This window comes from Buceros rhinoceros, unplaced genomic scaffold, assembly GCF_000710305.1.
Source record: "Buceros rhinoceros silvestris isolate BGI_N320 unplaced genomic scaffold, ASM71030v1 scaffold15107, whole genome shotgun sequence".
Classification (NCBI taxonomy): Eukaryota; Metazoa; Chordata; class Aves; order Bucerotiformes; family Bucerotidae; genus Buceros; species Buceros rhinoceros.
The window spans coordinates 1-14304 of NW_010421678.1; the positions used below are offsets into that span (position 1 = coordinate 1).

General features: G+C 47.3%; 1 protein-coding gene across 1 annotated transcript; it reads right to left on the reverse strand.

Annotated features, from left to right (window-relative positions):
* Window positions 1-10290: 10290 nt before the first annotated feature.
* ADIPOQ (adiponectin, C1Q and collagen domain containing) lies at window positions 10291-11456 on the reverse strand. Its single transcript, XM_010139784.1, has 2 exons — window positions 11246-11456; window positions 10291-10817 (listed from the first exon to the last, which is right to left on the reverse strand). Exons 1-2 carry the CDS (start codon window positions 11454-11456, stop codon window positions 10291-10293), a joined length of 738 nt encoding a protein of 245 aa, XP_010138086.1.
* Window positions 11457-14304: the final 2848 nt, after the last annotated feature.

Below are 14304 nucleotides of genomic sequence, written 5' to 3' on the forward strand. Positions count from 1 at the left end.
CCCAGGCAGGGGGAAGCACGGGGCTGCTGATGGATCTGGCCGCCAACGAGAAAGCGGTGCACGCCGACTTCTTTAACGGTAAGAGCCGCCGCGCTTAGGGGGTCACCGGGGCTGGGGAACGCCTTGGGCCCGCCTGGGCACAGCAGCAGAAACCGAAGATTGTCAAAAGCTCACTTGGTTTCTTTCTAATCTTAACGCCTTTGGTGCCTGGTAGTCGCTGAGATTCTCACTAACCACGCTTCTAGGGAGAGGTGTAAGAGCGCTTCAGTGTTAAACGAGGCAGCTGGGAGTGTTGTAATGCGTGTTTCTCCATCCTAGAGGTTTTAGGCGGTTTAGCGCGTTAATCGCTAAGAGGAAAAGTGCCTTGATCTGTTTGCAGAGCAAAGAGCTTATATTAAACACTGCAAGTCCATATAAAAACCTGGGCAGAACTTTACAAAATTGTCTCTGGGTCTTACTACTGTGTGAATAATTCTTTAATCTCTAATGGTATGCTGCATATCCAGAGCAACATAAAACGTTGGTTTTTTACGTGATTTCTGCATCTGAAAGTCAGCTGCATGCATATAAGTATATGCAGCTGCTTTTAGAGAGACCAGCTGTGGATCTGGCCACTTAGGTGCAGAATCTACAAAACTTTACTACATTTATTCAGTTGCTAAGGTGCTTTTTTAGTGCTTCTTAAGTCTTATTTAGACATTTCAGACCTGTTATTAAATCAATTTTCTGTGGTGATGTTCACGTCAGCAGCTGGTTTAATTCTGAAATAAAGTGGGGTTTTGTGTTGCTCAAGACTTAGAATACAGGAGACCAAGAAAGTTCAGCTTTGATCTACTCTCAGCACTTGTGAGGGACGTAGCACTTTGTTGGAGGCAGCGTTTTCCAGAGCAGATGTCTCCATGAAGTCCTACCATCAAGTTGTGGTATTATATTCCATTCCATTGGTAGTTTAGGATTCTTCTAGGTGAGGACTAATCCTCAGTTTATTGTATGGCAGCTGTACGTTCCCTTCGGTAAGAATAAAGGCTTGGTTTCAGTTACACTGTTATTTATGCTCGATATACGAAGAAGAGACAGAGGCAAGTAGTTAAGAGAACTTCCCAGAGATGACTAGAAGAGCTGTGATTAGCTAGCCACATTTCACTAGTCTGAGTTTTTCTGAGAAATGTTGTTTAAGGAAGAGATTTTTAACAGCAAATCACAAATGCCAATCTGCAAAATTTATAAGCATGTGCCTTGGTATTATGACCTAAAGCCAGAATTTTGCAGGAGTGTCTACGTCGGAGACTTGCTGCCTGCCTAAAGCTAGTGCTTGTTTAGGTCTGGAGCCTGGAAGGCACGGCTGATCCACTCTGAATGCGATGGCTGCCTGCTGTGTTTATAAAAGCCCCTTCTTTGAAGCTTTTTCTTTGTTTTCCTGAATTTAATTGCAAATTTAATTGTACAAGTTAAGCAGTTTAATTTGTGCATGGTAGCGCACCTATCCGTGCGTCTGCCAGCCTTGCTGTTCTGTCTTTTCCGTCCTGATGTTCCATCTCTAGTAACTGATGGTGCAGTAACTCTCATTCCCATAATTCACTGTTATTTCTGTCTTTAATCCAAACTGTACTTGAGTGTGTGCATATGTAACAGCTGGACTTTTAAGGTTAATTTTACCTTGTTTTATTTTTCTGACTAGATTTTGAAGATCTCTTTGATGACGATGATATCCAGTGAACTTAATTGACCAGCTCTGCAATGCCCAGAGGTGGATTTTTCTCTAGGATCGCCTGTGGTGTCCATTATTTATTAAAGTAATCAAAACAGGAAAATCACAGGGAGGGGGAAAAACCTGTATAGGCTGCTGGTTGAAGATAACTAAGGAGGGAATTGTGGACTTATTTCTGGAAAGCTAGGGGTAGGCTTCTCTCAAAATTTTACTTGCTGATGTGCTCATTCAATAAAATACTAAACACGCCAACCTCTCTCTGGAATATGCTTTTAAAGTGGATTCTGCTTTGCTCTGAGCTCCCGATGAGAATGACATTTTTAAGAACTCATTCACTGTTCCTTTTGGATGTTATATGAAGACACGCGGTGGGGCGTAGGGCTGCCTAGAAAAGTTTCCTTCATCTGACGAGATTATCTGGGCCCTGGGAATGCTTGGGTTTAAAAATACAATTTAATTCTTGAAATTGTACTTTATGGAAATTAAAGCCTTTTAGGATTCTTTTCTCCTGCAGCAGGTGATGTGATTATTCATGCTTACAGGTATAGTGTATATGAATCAGTCTGTTAGACATTAGTGCAGATTTTGACAAATGTTTTCAGAACGCTTTTAGAAATGTTTGATTTTTGCACCCTTCAGTGACCAAAGTGAATCTCCAAATGACGGGAACAGGTTTTTAATACAGTATTTCAGAGTCCAGAGTTTATTCCTTTCTTAAGTGTTGTTTTATTCCTTAAACTGATCACAAAAATAATACTGTGATGTTTCTTTGAAGACTTCATGCTAAATTTCATCTGGAGTGAAACTCTTTCCTCTCATAACTGCTTTCACATGTTTGTCTCATGGGTTTGCCTTGAAAAAGGAAATGTTAAATGCAGCAGTAAGTATGCTGACCCCTGAGCTTAAAACTGTAAGCAAAATAAAAGCAGTAGGACGTAGGTGTCTTTCTGGTGTTCCTGTGGATTTTCCAGCGTGGTGCAGCGTGGGTTAAATCATCATTCTGACATGAGCTTTGCTGGGTGTCTGACTCTACGTGTCCCTGAGGGAACAGTCCTGCTGAGGCACTCTCCGTGTTCTTAGTGCTCTCTTTGCTTAGAGGCTGGAGAAACTGTAAGCAAAATAAAAGCAGTAGGACGTAGGTGTCTTTCTGGTGTTCCTGTGGATTTTCCAGCGTGGTGCAGCGTGGGTTAAATCATCATTCTGACATGAGCTTTGCTGGGTGTCTGACTCTACGTGTCCCTGAGGGAACAGTCCTGCTGAGGCACTCTCCGTGTTCTTAGTGCTCTCTTTGCTTAGAGGCTGGAGTTTCAGGCTTTCCTCGCTGAAACCACTGAGTGGTGGAGACCACGTTCGGGCTGTTTCTAGCTTGGCTGCTGTGCTTTCTCCAAGCTCAATGTTGAGAAGTGAGCCGCTGCCAATATGTGGAGGCTGCATTCTGGGCAGGTGCCAAGGGTGAAATAGATTTAAGAAGCAACTCTCCTCCTCTGCTCTCAGCTACTTTCTTCTGCTGATGCCCAGATCTCTCTAGATGGTCACCTTGGTTTTGGAATACTTCCTTGTCCATGTTTTGTACAGACATTTTTGTTTTTCATTTGCCTGCTTGAAGTTGTAAGAACCTTGAGCCTTAAGTTTGTTGGCAGCAGCAGGAGTATATTCTGTGATACCAACCCATCTGGAACAGTTGCTCTTCAGCATGAACAGTGCTGTCTTTTTAGGGATGTCCAAACCTCAGTGAAGGTTTGATGGTGCTAATGGTGAGTAATTCTAGTTTCGTCTCGTCTCGTGTGATCAAAATGTGGAACCTGTCTTCATGAGACCAGGCAGAGAGCAAAGAGTTTTAATCCTGGTAGGATGTGGTTACCCACTCAGCCTAGGTGAGGAGCGTGTGTATAACTTCATCTTTCTAAAGAGGGACGTTAATGTTTAAGAACTTCCATCAGGAGCTGTAATTTGGATCCATTTTGGGACAGTATTGATATGGAAAGGCTCACACAAAGAACAAAATGCCCTTCAGCTTCACATTTTTTCTGTGTTCTCATTCATCAGGCCTTTCAGCCTAATTAGTCTGGGGGCAATCAGCCTATTGTTGGGAAATAATCACAAGATGTCAAAATCTGTAATAAAAATTGATTTAAAGGGCATTTGTCTGCCTTGGCTGTTTAATTTAGTGAGCTTTGATTGCTGTACCTTTTGTGGAGATCAACACTGCTCATAACAGGCGTTTCTGGATGAAGGATTGAGCCTGTTCTAGCAGCATTTTGCACTCATTTAGCCTGGTGAAGATTAATTTATAAGCTGCTGGTCCTGCCCAGTGTTTCAACGTCCAAATGAAGGCTCTAGTCTGCAGAGGTTTGTGGAGGTGCTGAGGTTAGTGCTGTGAATCATCTCACTGATTTCGGTGTCACAGCTGGCAATGTTAAAGCCGACCTTCTGCTGAGTCTTGGCAGCATGAGGTCCCGAGAGCTCAAATGCTTGAGAAGGGGCACAGCCAGCTGGGCAGCGCAGATGAAAAGCATCAGGACACTGAAATGTCAGCCTGTTCCCTTCGATCCTCTCACAAGCCAAATCTCTGTTTGCAGGAAAATGCTGTCACAGGATATTCTTAGGAATTAAGAATGAGATCTATTTTGAGCTGAAAATAATCAAGTCATTGTGAGGGAGGGAAAGCTGCCGTGCTAAGGAAGCTGTGTGTCAGGGCACAGTATTTCTGCAGTGCCTCCTCAGAGCTGGCTACCAGGTTAGCTGGATAAGCCAGTGCTCCGCTGCTCTTGTGTGAGCCAGGACAGGCAAGCGCAGACCTAATGCGGTAGTAGTGGGTTTTCCTTAGTTGTTTTCTTAGTTAACTAATAGGGAATTAAAATAAAAAGCTTTACATATAGTACTTCAGTAATTGAAGTGGATGGTATTTTTCTCAGTAAAGAAGGAATTGATTTAGATGAATAAATTGAGTTCTTCCTGCTTCCCTGGGGTGTCGGGAAGCTGGCAGGCATCTTCCCGCTCTCAATGCGCAGTTGTTCAGCACGTGAAAAGCTGCTGGGCAGATGACTGCCGCCCTGTCCTCTGCGAGTCCCCCTGTCAGTGGTAGGGCTGGAGCATGAATGTCCCATCAGGACTCTGCCCAAACGCATGGTGCAAGTCTGGCCTTGGCAGCAGGGGGGGCTTTGAGGATAAGGATTTGCTTCCATGTTTTTACTTCCAAGTTTATTTTCTTAGATTGCCATTTGTATTTGTTTCAGTTGGTCTTTGTTAAGCAGCAGGGTCACAATCCTGACCCAAATCACAACCTTTTTCTTAGGGGAGCTCAGACCAGAGTGTTAGGGGAGCAGGCATTTCCTGGCATCACATAGAAGGACAATGGCTGATTAGCTTAATGTAGGACTTCATCCTAATCCCTCTGCCTTCTCCAGGCTGAGAAGCCTCTAGTGAGTTTATACTTCACAAACAAATAGAAGTCTTGCAAGCAATTTATCTCTTTCTTGTAGCTCTTCATGGTTTAGTGCAGCTGCTGTTTGTATTCCAATTAATTACTGGCACAACCAATTATCTGGGGTTCAGGCACCATTAGGATCAGCCTGTAATTGTGTTTGAAAGGGCCACGACTGCGTTAACAGATGGTTTCCACGCTGGATGAGACTGGCCGGTCTCTCCAGCTCTAGCCGCGTTATTTCTCCCTATTTGTTAGTGCAGTGACTGCAGTCTTTCACAAGGCTTCTTGCTTTCTGCCTTCCTGCCGCCTTTCTCTGAGCAGCAATACAGGGGTGGAAGAGTCGAACACACTGTCAAGATCAAAGGAGCTGAGTGCTCTCTTTATAACCTGCCCTGGTTACCAAGCGGCGAGAAAGACCTTGTTGGTGTCTTCATCGTATCATTTGCTATCTAATAGGAGCTGCTGGCAGTGGTTGTGCCCAGAGGCATCCCATTTGTGTGCCTGCAGCAGCACGTGAGTCTCTAAAGGGAAGAGCATCCTTTGAAACCTGCCGCAGCTAGAAAGGCAGCAAAGAGCGAGACTTACTTTCTACCAGGTATCTGTTGTGAGGACTTACTAGAAAACAAAACTAAAAGAGTTAAATTTGTTGGAGAGCAGGTGATTCTGTGCCCTTTCAGCATGTTCAAAGCATTGTGAAGCACGGAGGGAGAATAAAACCACAGCAACCCAGTAAAGCAAAAAGGCTGGATTCCTTAGGAACTCCCCTGCAGAACCTCATTACCCTCCCAAACCCTATTTGCAGCTCTCTCCTAAAAGCAGCATGGGGCCAGCATGGGACCCTGCAGCTCCCTGCCCTTGGGCTATCGTGGCTGTGTGTCCCTGGCATGGCAGAGCCAGGGAGGTGGAGGTTGGATGTTCGTACCACGTAGGGGATTTGGGTGGTTCCTGGGCTGGAGGAGCTCCCCAGGGTCTTGCAGCCTGGTGGAGTATTTGCTGGCCCTGCTTTGCTGCTGCTCCTGAAGCTTTACAGCAGGTTTTTGGCTTGTTGAGACCCCACATGCAAGAGACCTGCAGGGACTGGTCAGCCTCAGGAGGCATTAACAAGGGTTCCAAGGGCGGCATCAGGGCTTGAGCCTGGCTGCAGTGGGGCGGAGGTGTGTGTGCTGAGAGCAGGGGGCTTCTCTGCCTGCCCTGCCCTGTGTCTCTGTTTGTTTTGTTGATGGGGTGAGCCTCTGTGGGGAGCATTTGCCATAGGGGAAAGCTGGGAGGGGGCTGAGTGCTGCTCCTGGGGGTACAGAGTGACTTTCTGGGTGGGCAAAGCGGCTTAAACTGGGATTTGGTGCCTGCTAGGGAGGGAAGTGTGTGTGTGTCTCTAGCTGAGTTCTGTGGAGCAAGAACCTTAAAGAGATATGAGGTGACAGACTTCATAAAACAGTCCAAATCCCAAAAGCAAGGGCTTTTTTGACCCCTATTCCCATGCAGTGGGGGCTCACCTTGTTCACAGCCTCTTGCCTGGGCTGCATGAACTGGGGGGGCTGGTCTGTTGTTTGCTGTTTTTTGAGGTGCCTGGCTGGGACATACATGAGCGATGCAGGTCCCCTGTGTGGAGCATCCTTGTCTGAGCAAGGAACTGGGAGGAAGATGATGTCTGCACTCACACTGGTGAGGGTGAGTATCATGGTGAAGCCAGATTTCAGTATTTATGACTGTGAGAAGGGGAGAAGCCAGGACACAGTGGTGATGCCTTAAGGGCTTTCCTTAAAACTTCTCCCAAGGGCTTTGTCTCAGACTGTTTACAGGCATTTCTGTCTTGATAAAACAGGCAGCCTAGGAAGAGTGTGCTATTCTCCAGCAGGAAATCTCTGCTTGACCAGGATTTTAAGCCTGGGCTTCAAACCCTGAAGTTTAACCCTTTAAAGTGTGTTTTAAAATGTCCTGTAAACACCAAAGTCCCCAATGTGCTTTGGGAAGGGAGGAGCTGAAAGGAGGCTTGAGCCAGAGCTGCTTTGCTGCCCTCCTGCCCTGTTGCAGCCTGGTTTCCATGTGCCCACGCAGCGTGCAAGGCAGCAGGTGCCTGCACGTGAGGCTCACAGGGGAGCTTGGAAAAGCCACTTACAGTGATAAAGAGTTTAATGATAAATAAGAGACCTTGCCTGCTAATATACAGCACGCTTGTGGAGCTTTCTTATCTCATGATCCGTGCTTGTTAGCATTGTGTGGACATGCAGAATCGTGGAATGCTTTGGGTTGGAAGGGACCATTAAAGAGCAGTGAGCAGGGTCAGCTTCAACTACAGCAGGTTGCCCAGAGCCCTGTCCAACCTAATCTGGAATGTTTCGAGGAATGGGGCATCTACCACCTCTCTGAGCAACCTGGACCAATGTTTCACCACTCTCATTGGTATAATTTTTTCCCTTATATCTAGTTTTAACCTCCCCTGTTTTAGTTTAAACCCATCACCCCTTGTGGTGTCATAACAGCCCCAGCTAAAAAGACCATGCCTATCTTTTTTTATAGACCTCCTCAATAAGGTCTCCCTAGAGCCTTCTCCTCTGAACAACCCCAACTCTTTCAGCCTGTCCTCATAGCAGAGGAGTTTCTGTCACTGATCATGTGGCCTCCTCTGGACCTGGTCCAACAGGTCCATGTGCAGAGGACTCCAGAGCTGGACCCATCACTGCAGGTGAGGTCTCACCAGAGTGGATCAGAGGTGGAGGATCACCTCCCTTGACCTGCTAGCCATATGAACATAGCAGTGACTGCAGGACTAGGTGACACAGCCCCGTGGAAGTCACACTGATGTGGGTCCCTCTGGTGATGGGGCAGTTGCGGTGGTGCTAAGAGATCCTGGGCTAAGGCACACAGCATCAGGTGTGCACGGCTGCGTGAAAAGCCACATCTAAGCCTCTGAGTCCGGGCGTACAGGATAAAATCACAGCAGCATGTTTGCCTCAGCTGTGTGGCAGCAAGGAGAAGAGTAGTTTGTTTTGGCTGCCTCTTGGGAACTTGTCTTTAAATCAGTATTTCCTCCCCGTGTGTATCCCAAATGCCTCTTAGCCCTTTGGTTGTGTCAATTTTCTCGGCCTTCAGAAAATCCATCTGAAAATTTCTGAAAAAAGCACTGTGAAAGCTCTGACTTTGCCTTTCAATTTAAGCCTCTTACGCCATTTGATCCAGCAACTGCTACATTTTAAAATCTTTTATTTATGGATTAGTTTTTGGTTTTGGGGTGGTTTTTTTGCTTGTTTTGTTTTCCCTGCTCCCTTGCCATTAATTCACGCAGTAGGAGCAGGGTTTTTCCCAGCTCTCTGAATCCAGCATGGTCAGATTGAGCACCGGTTTGGCTCTTGCTAAATCTAGGATGCTTAAATCCTCCTGGGCTAGCTGACTCCCTCTCTCTGGCTGGTCAGGATGGGTTCAGGCACAGTGGTTTTGGGGAATCAGTCTGGAAACCAGAGCTCATCTTATCCAAGGAAGAGGAAATGCAGTGTGTGGTGAGATGCCGATGAACGCTAAAGGGTGGGGAGTTTCTTTGGAGAGCAGGAGGGGGAGTGTCCAGAGTGCCTCCACCTAGATGGAATTTTTTTTTTTCCCCTGGGCTGTCTGGTGAAGCCACAAGAATGTCCCTTCCTTCAACTCCTTCCCAACAACGCACGCAAAAAGGTGGGAGTGTTCTCATTGAGAGATTTTTATTGTTATGAGTTGTGGTGTGGTAATTCACTGGAGTGTAGAAAATGCTGCTGTTGGAAGTAATTTGAGTTGAAGCTCTTAATGCTGGTTTGTGCTTGTAATAACGCATTAGCTCTGATCTGTGCTGGCTTGTTATGAAGCTTAATGGGAGTCTCCTTTGAATGTATCTGAGAAACCATCAAATCCTCTTTTAGCTAAAAGTCAAGCAAGCTCCTTGCAGAGCAGTTTGATGGGATTGCTTCTAATCCCAGCCTTAATACTCTTCCCCCATTAAGGTAACCTCGCTGAGAGCTGGGGCAGGTCCTGGGGGTGTTTATCCCAGGAGCCCACTCAGTGTGGGAGGTTGCACCATCACCCGAAGCTCTGCCCAGCTGGTGTGCAAACCATTGCTTATAGCACACTTACGGTGTGGAAAAGTAGAACCACAATTGCTAGATCTCAGCTTCTGAGTGCATGTGGGAGCTATTCAGAGGGGAGCTGGGACAGGATCCCAGCAGCTTGCAGGTGGAAACTGTAAGATGCTGCTCATGTTCCCCATGCTGGTGCCCTCTGGGATGAACAAGTACTCGTGCCGTCACTTACAGTGCCACGTCCACTCTGCCCAGGAGCCTTGAGGGACCTTCTGCTTCCCAGTCAGGCACGGTATTTGCAGGGGAGCTGCTGACATTTCTGTATGGCCAACACATCTGTGATCACCTTGGGACCCACAAAGCCATACGGTCAACGGGCCACTTTTGTTGTGTGTCTTCACTGGCATTCATAAGGCTTTTCAGATAAACCAAAAGAGAAGATCCCTGCCCTAAATGAGCACGCTGTCTATATTGGAGATAATGATAGGGGATAAACATAGAAGGAAAATCAAAGGATTAAAATAAATGAAATGTAATAATCTGAATATATTCAAAGATCTGGGCTAAAGAAGGAAGACAACAAACCATGGGTGGAAGTCAAAGACCCTAACAAGACATGGAGTTATGATGGAAAAAACGGAGCCACCTGTTCCAGCTGAAAACAAGAGCAGAGATGGCTTTCATGAGTAGTCTCCCTCTTCTACTCCGATTTAGCTACAATGTGTACTCTTGGTCTAAATGAATTTAGGGGGCTAAAAAGGGGGAGATTTAGAACGTGATATTTAAATGTAACCACTTTTTTCCCTTATCACTTTCAAATTTCGGTTAGGCTGTCTTGAGAGATAATCTTTCATGTGTGACAGGAGTGGTGTTTGACTTTGGGCCCAGGTTTCCACAAGGGGAGCAGGAGCAGAGGTAGGAGTGAACTCTTGGTTCCATGGAAGTCACTCGTGTATAACTTCGCTGATGTCACAGGCGATAGGGTCCACCCTTGGCAATCGTTGCCCCCGCAAAAGGCAATTTTGTGGTAAATACAGTATAGCTATAGTGCCGGTGCCCCAGGACGCTGTCCGGGGTTAAGCCACCTTGCCCTTTCCCATGTAGCACCCCTGGCTTTAATGGACATCCATGTCTGGGTACAGGAGGAAGCCCATGAAAGTGGAATCGTTGATGTTGTCAGCATAGATGCCATTGTTGTCCCCATCCCCATACACTTGAAGCCAGACCTCATCCCCGCTGCTGAGGTGCAGCAAGACAGAGCCACTTGCTTGGTCAACGTTGTTGTTCTGGAACTGGTCATAGGTGAAGATCACCGCCTTGTCCTTCTTGTAGAGGCTGACCTTGACGTCTGCCAGGTAGACCGTTAGGTGGTAGGCAAAGTAGTATGTGCCGGGGATGCTGCAGAGGAACTTGCCGGTGCTGGTATCATAGTGGCTCTGCTCATTGTAGAAGATCTTGCTGAAGCGGATGGGGACGTTGGGGTGGGGGGCTCGCTCTGTCAGACCCACGCTGAAGGCAGAGCGGTAGACGAAGGCACTTTCACCCTTCTCCCCCATCTTCCCTGGGTATCCGGGAAATCCTCTCGGCCCTTCCTGCCCTTGGACTCCCATTTCGCCTTTGTCTCCTTTCTGGCCTTGCATACCTGGGGGACAAAGTGGGAATGGGGAGTTCTGTTCGCACTGTGTGGGCAGCCACTACCCACCTGCCCGAAATGCAGAGGGGGCTGTGGCATGCGGATCTGCTCCGCAGCTCAGAGCTGAGGAAAGGCTGGATGACCCCAATGCCGCCCATGAACTGAGCGAGCGAGTAGGAAGCCCACTCGCCACCCCCAGCTGTATGCAGAGCCGCCGAGAGCAGCATGTCTGAAAGAACATTATTAATTGGAAAAACAACCACCAGACCAAACTCTTGGACTTGGGTTGTGGAATCTCCACCCCTGGAGATATCAAAAGCCATCTGGACAAAGATGAGGCACAAACCCACCAAACGTGAGACCTGCCAGGGCTGGGCCTTGGGGGCTGGGGCTGCCCACAGGCTCTGGCACTGACATACCCCCTGCTCCTCACCAACCTGCCTCTCCTTTCTCTCCCTTTAGTCCATCTTTTCCGTCTTTTCCATCCCGGCCAGGGAGCCCGTTGTGGCCGGGGTAGCCAGGTGCTCCTCCCATCCACTTGGCACATGGCATTTTGGAGTCGGGCTGATCATCCTGGGCAGCCACCTCTGCACAATGGGGAGCCACCAGCAGCAGTGAGCAAAGGAGGAAGCCTGCTGGACCCCTCATCTTCAGTTCCTGATGTGGACAATCGCTTTGTTAACTTTAAAGGTTAATAGGGGAAAAAAGTGAACAAAACCCCACCCTCGAATAACAGAGAGGCACAGAAAACTAAAGTTTGCATCAACATACACAAAGGAAAGCAATTCAGCTCGCCCCAAGGGCCCCTCCGCCTGCAGCGTGATGCTGGTGTGAGCCTCGTGAGCCAAGCCGGGATGGAGCCCCAGGGAGTAGCGTGGACCTCTGCCAGGGAGCACATCTAGCACAGAGAGGAGCAAATGCCAGAGTCACTCCTCCAGCGCTTGCGGGCTCTTTGCATGGGCACAGATGCAGCTCGGGAGCGAGCGTGGCAGATGCCAGGGCACCTGTGGCTGATTGCCTTGCAAAGCTCTGCCCCATTAGCCATGATATGCTCTAACGTCTGCCTGGCTGAGCGAGCAGCTCATAGAAGGTGCAGGTCTGGCAGCACCTCTCGAAACCTCAAAAGCCTTTAAGCCGAGCAGGCGGTTTATCGCTGCATGTGCAGCCACTAACCTGGGTCTACCTGTTGCGAACAGAAACTACAGCCGGGCCTTCCACCTTCTCCAAGTGCCTGTATGGAATGATGAATCCGTGTTTTTTTCCCACCCAAATTATGTTTCTGCATTATGGGAAGACAAGTTGCACAGTGTTTAGGCACCCTAGGGTTGTATTTTTCTTCAGTCTAGTTGCCAGAGCAATTCGTGCAGCTCACCGGAACCAGGTCAGTAGTGACACCCTATGGCCAGCTGGAGACTGATGCTCCCAGGAACTGGTGGGACCTTGGTGGGCTTTGGATCAGGTTTTAGGAAACAGCTATTTTAAAATGACTATTGTTGTGTGATACTGTTCCCCAGGCAGAGATTATACCCTGGAACAATCAAGGTATCCTGCTGCGAGGACTGTAAGAGGCATAATAGGCAATAAAAAGTGAGTAACAGCATGGTTGTTAGAGTCCCTTAGCTCTCTAATTTCCAAGGAAAATAATATTTCAGAGCCGTTCCTTTGCAGGGTTGATTTTCCTAGGCAAACGATTTAAATGTCATATTTTAAATAATGTCTTATTAGCTCTCGTGTAATTGCTTCAAAGGAAGTTCCATAAATGCGCTGGGTTTGGCTGGGGTAGAGTTCATTCTCTTCATAGTAGCTGCTAGAGGGCTGTGTTGTGGATTTGTGCTGGACATAGTGTTGATAACACAGAGCTATTTATTGCTGAGCAGCGCGTACACGGAGCCAAGGGCTCTTCTTCTGCTCCTCACACCACCCCACCAGTGAGAGGGCTGGGGGTGCATGAGAAGCTGGGAGGGGACACAGCTGGGACAGCAGACCCCAGCTGACCCAAGGGATATTCCCGACCATATGACATCATGCTCAGTGATAAAACCAAGAGGAAGGTTGGGCAGGGGCTGCTGCTCAGGGACTGGCTGGGCATCAGTTCCCTGGTAGTGAGCAATTGTGTTCATCTGCTTCACTTTTCATTCTCAGCATTTATTTCTCGCTCTTTGTTATTTTCTTTTTCATTACAATTTATTATTATTACTATTTTATTTCAGTTATTAAACTGTTCTCATATCAATCCATGATTTTTTTCCCTATTACCCTCCCAATTCTCTTCCCCCCTCCCACTGTGGGGAGTGAGCAAGGGGCTGTGTGGGGCTTAGTTGCCAGCTGAGGTTAAACCACGACGATAACAAAGAGGGTTCCACGATTTCAGATGTTGCAGAATATTGGAGGCGGGGGGGTTTTGAAGAAAACTTCAAAGCTCTGCTTAATGTCTTTGGGCCATACCTAACACATAAAATCAGGGAACTCCTCAGGCTGTGCCACCCCGCTGGGCTCCGGCAATCCACGCTGCGATGGGTCCCTGGCTCGGAGGCAGATTTGGGGCTCAGAGTGCCATGGGGTGTCTGGGGACATTTAACTGCGTGAAAACATGCCAGCATCCGATAGAAATCTGCCTGAAAATTCTGTTTCTTGAGCCGTGTCTTGGTGATTTTGTTGGTGTTAACTCACCTAGAACTCAAATATTATTAAAATTTCAGCGATGTGCCCCAGAGCCAGTTTTTCCGCCAGTGCAAAATATAAAGGTCAAAAGTGGTGCAAATTTGAGGCAGCCCACAGCAGGGCTGCAGGGAGCTTTCTGGGCAGACACTTGGCCAGCTTGCTCCGAAGGGCTCGAAGCGATGCCTGTGCCGCAGCACCCCTGGGTGTCTCTTCACTGCCCATGCATTACACAACCCAGTTTTCTCCTTTCTCATAAGAAAAATGTTGTGATAACAAATAGAAAACAGCTTCTATTGCTACAGTTTGACTCAAGCCAAGCTGGTTTGCTTGTTTGAGAAAGGAAGTAATTCTCTGGCATAAGCCTGTCTTGCCCATGGGAAGTTCTAAGTGGTGTGTACTGGCTCCGAGTTTAAACTCTGGTTTAGGTTTGATAGCCCTTTCCCGTTTCTTTTTGCCTTTCCGTCTGGTGCTCAGCAGTGCAATGTGAAGTAATCTGCTCTATTTGAACGTCAGTGGTAACTTTCAGACAGGTAAGAGATGAACTAAGGACTCTGGGTGGCTTTCAGGTATTCCCTGACAGGCAGACAGTGCATTAAAAGCTTGTATGCATTATATGAAGGTTATTGATTTATCAGCATTTATCAGCTTATTTATCAGCAGAAATCACCCATAAGAGCAATGCCATGCATAAGCACATCACATAGTTTTTCAGACCATGATTCAGAATTTAAATTTCACATAACACTAGATAATTATTATCTATTCAGGTACATTTTAAAATCCCCACATCTCCGCACAAAACACAGAACAAAAAGTCTGATTTCCCACTCCAGTA

Excerpts from the sequence above, each read along its gene's own strand:
- ADIPOQ (XM_010139784.1), bottom strand. The coding sequence starts at position 11,456 with ATGAGGGGTCCAGCAGGCTTCCTCCTTTGCTCACTGCTGCTGGTGGCT. Across the intron at positions 10,818-11,245 it reads GGGAGAGAAAGGAGAGGCAG|GTATGCAAGGCCAGAAAGGA; the intron begins GTTGGTGAGGAG and ends TTTGTCCCCCAG.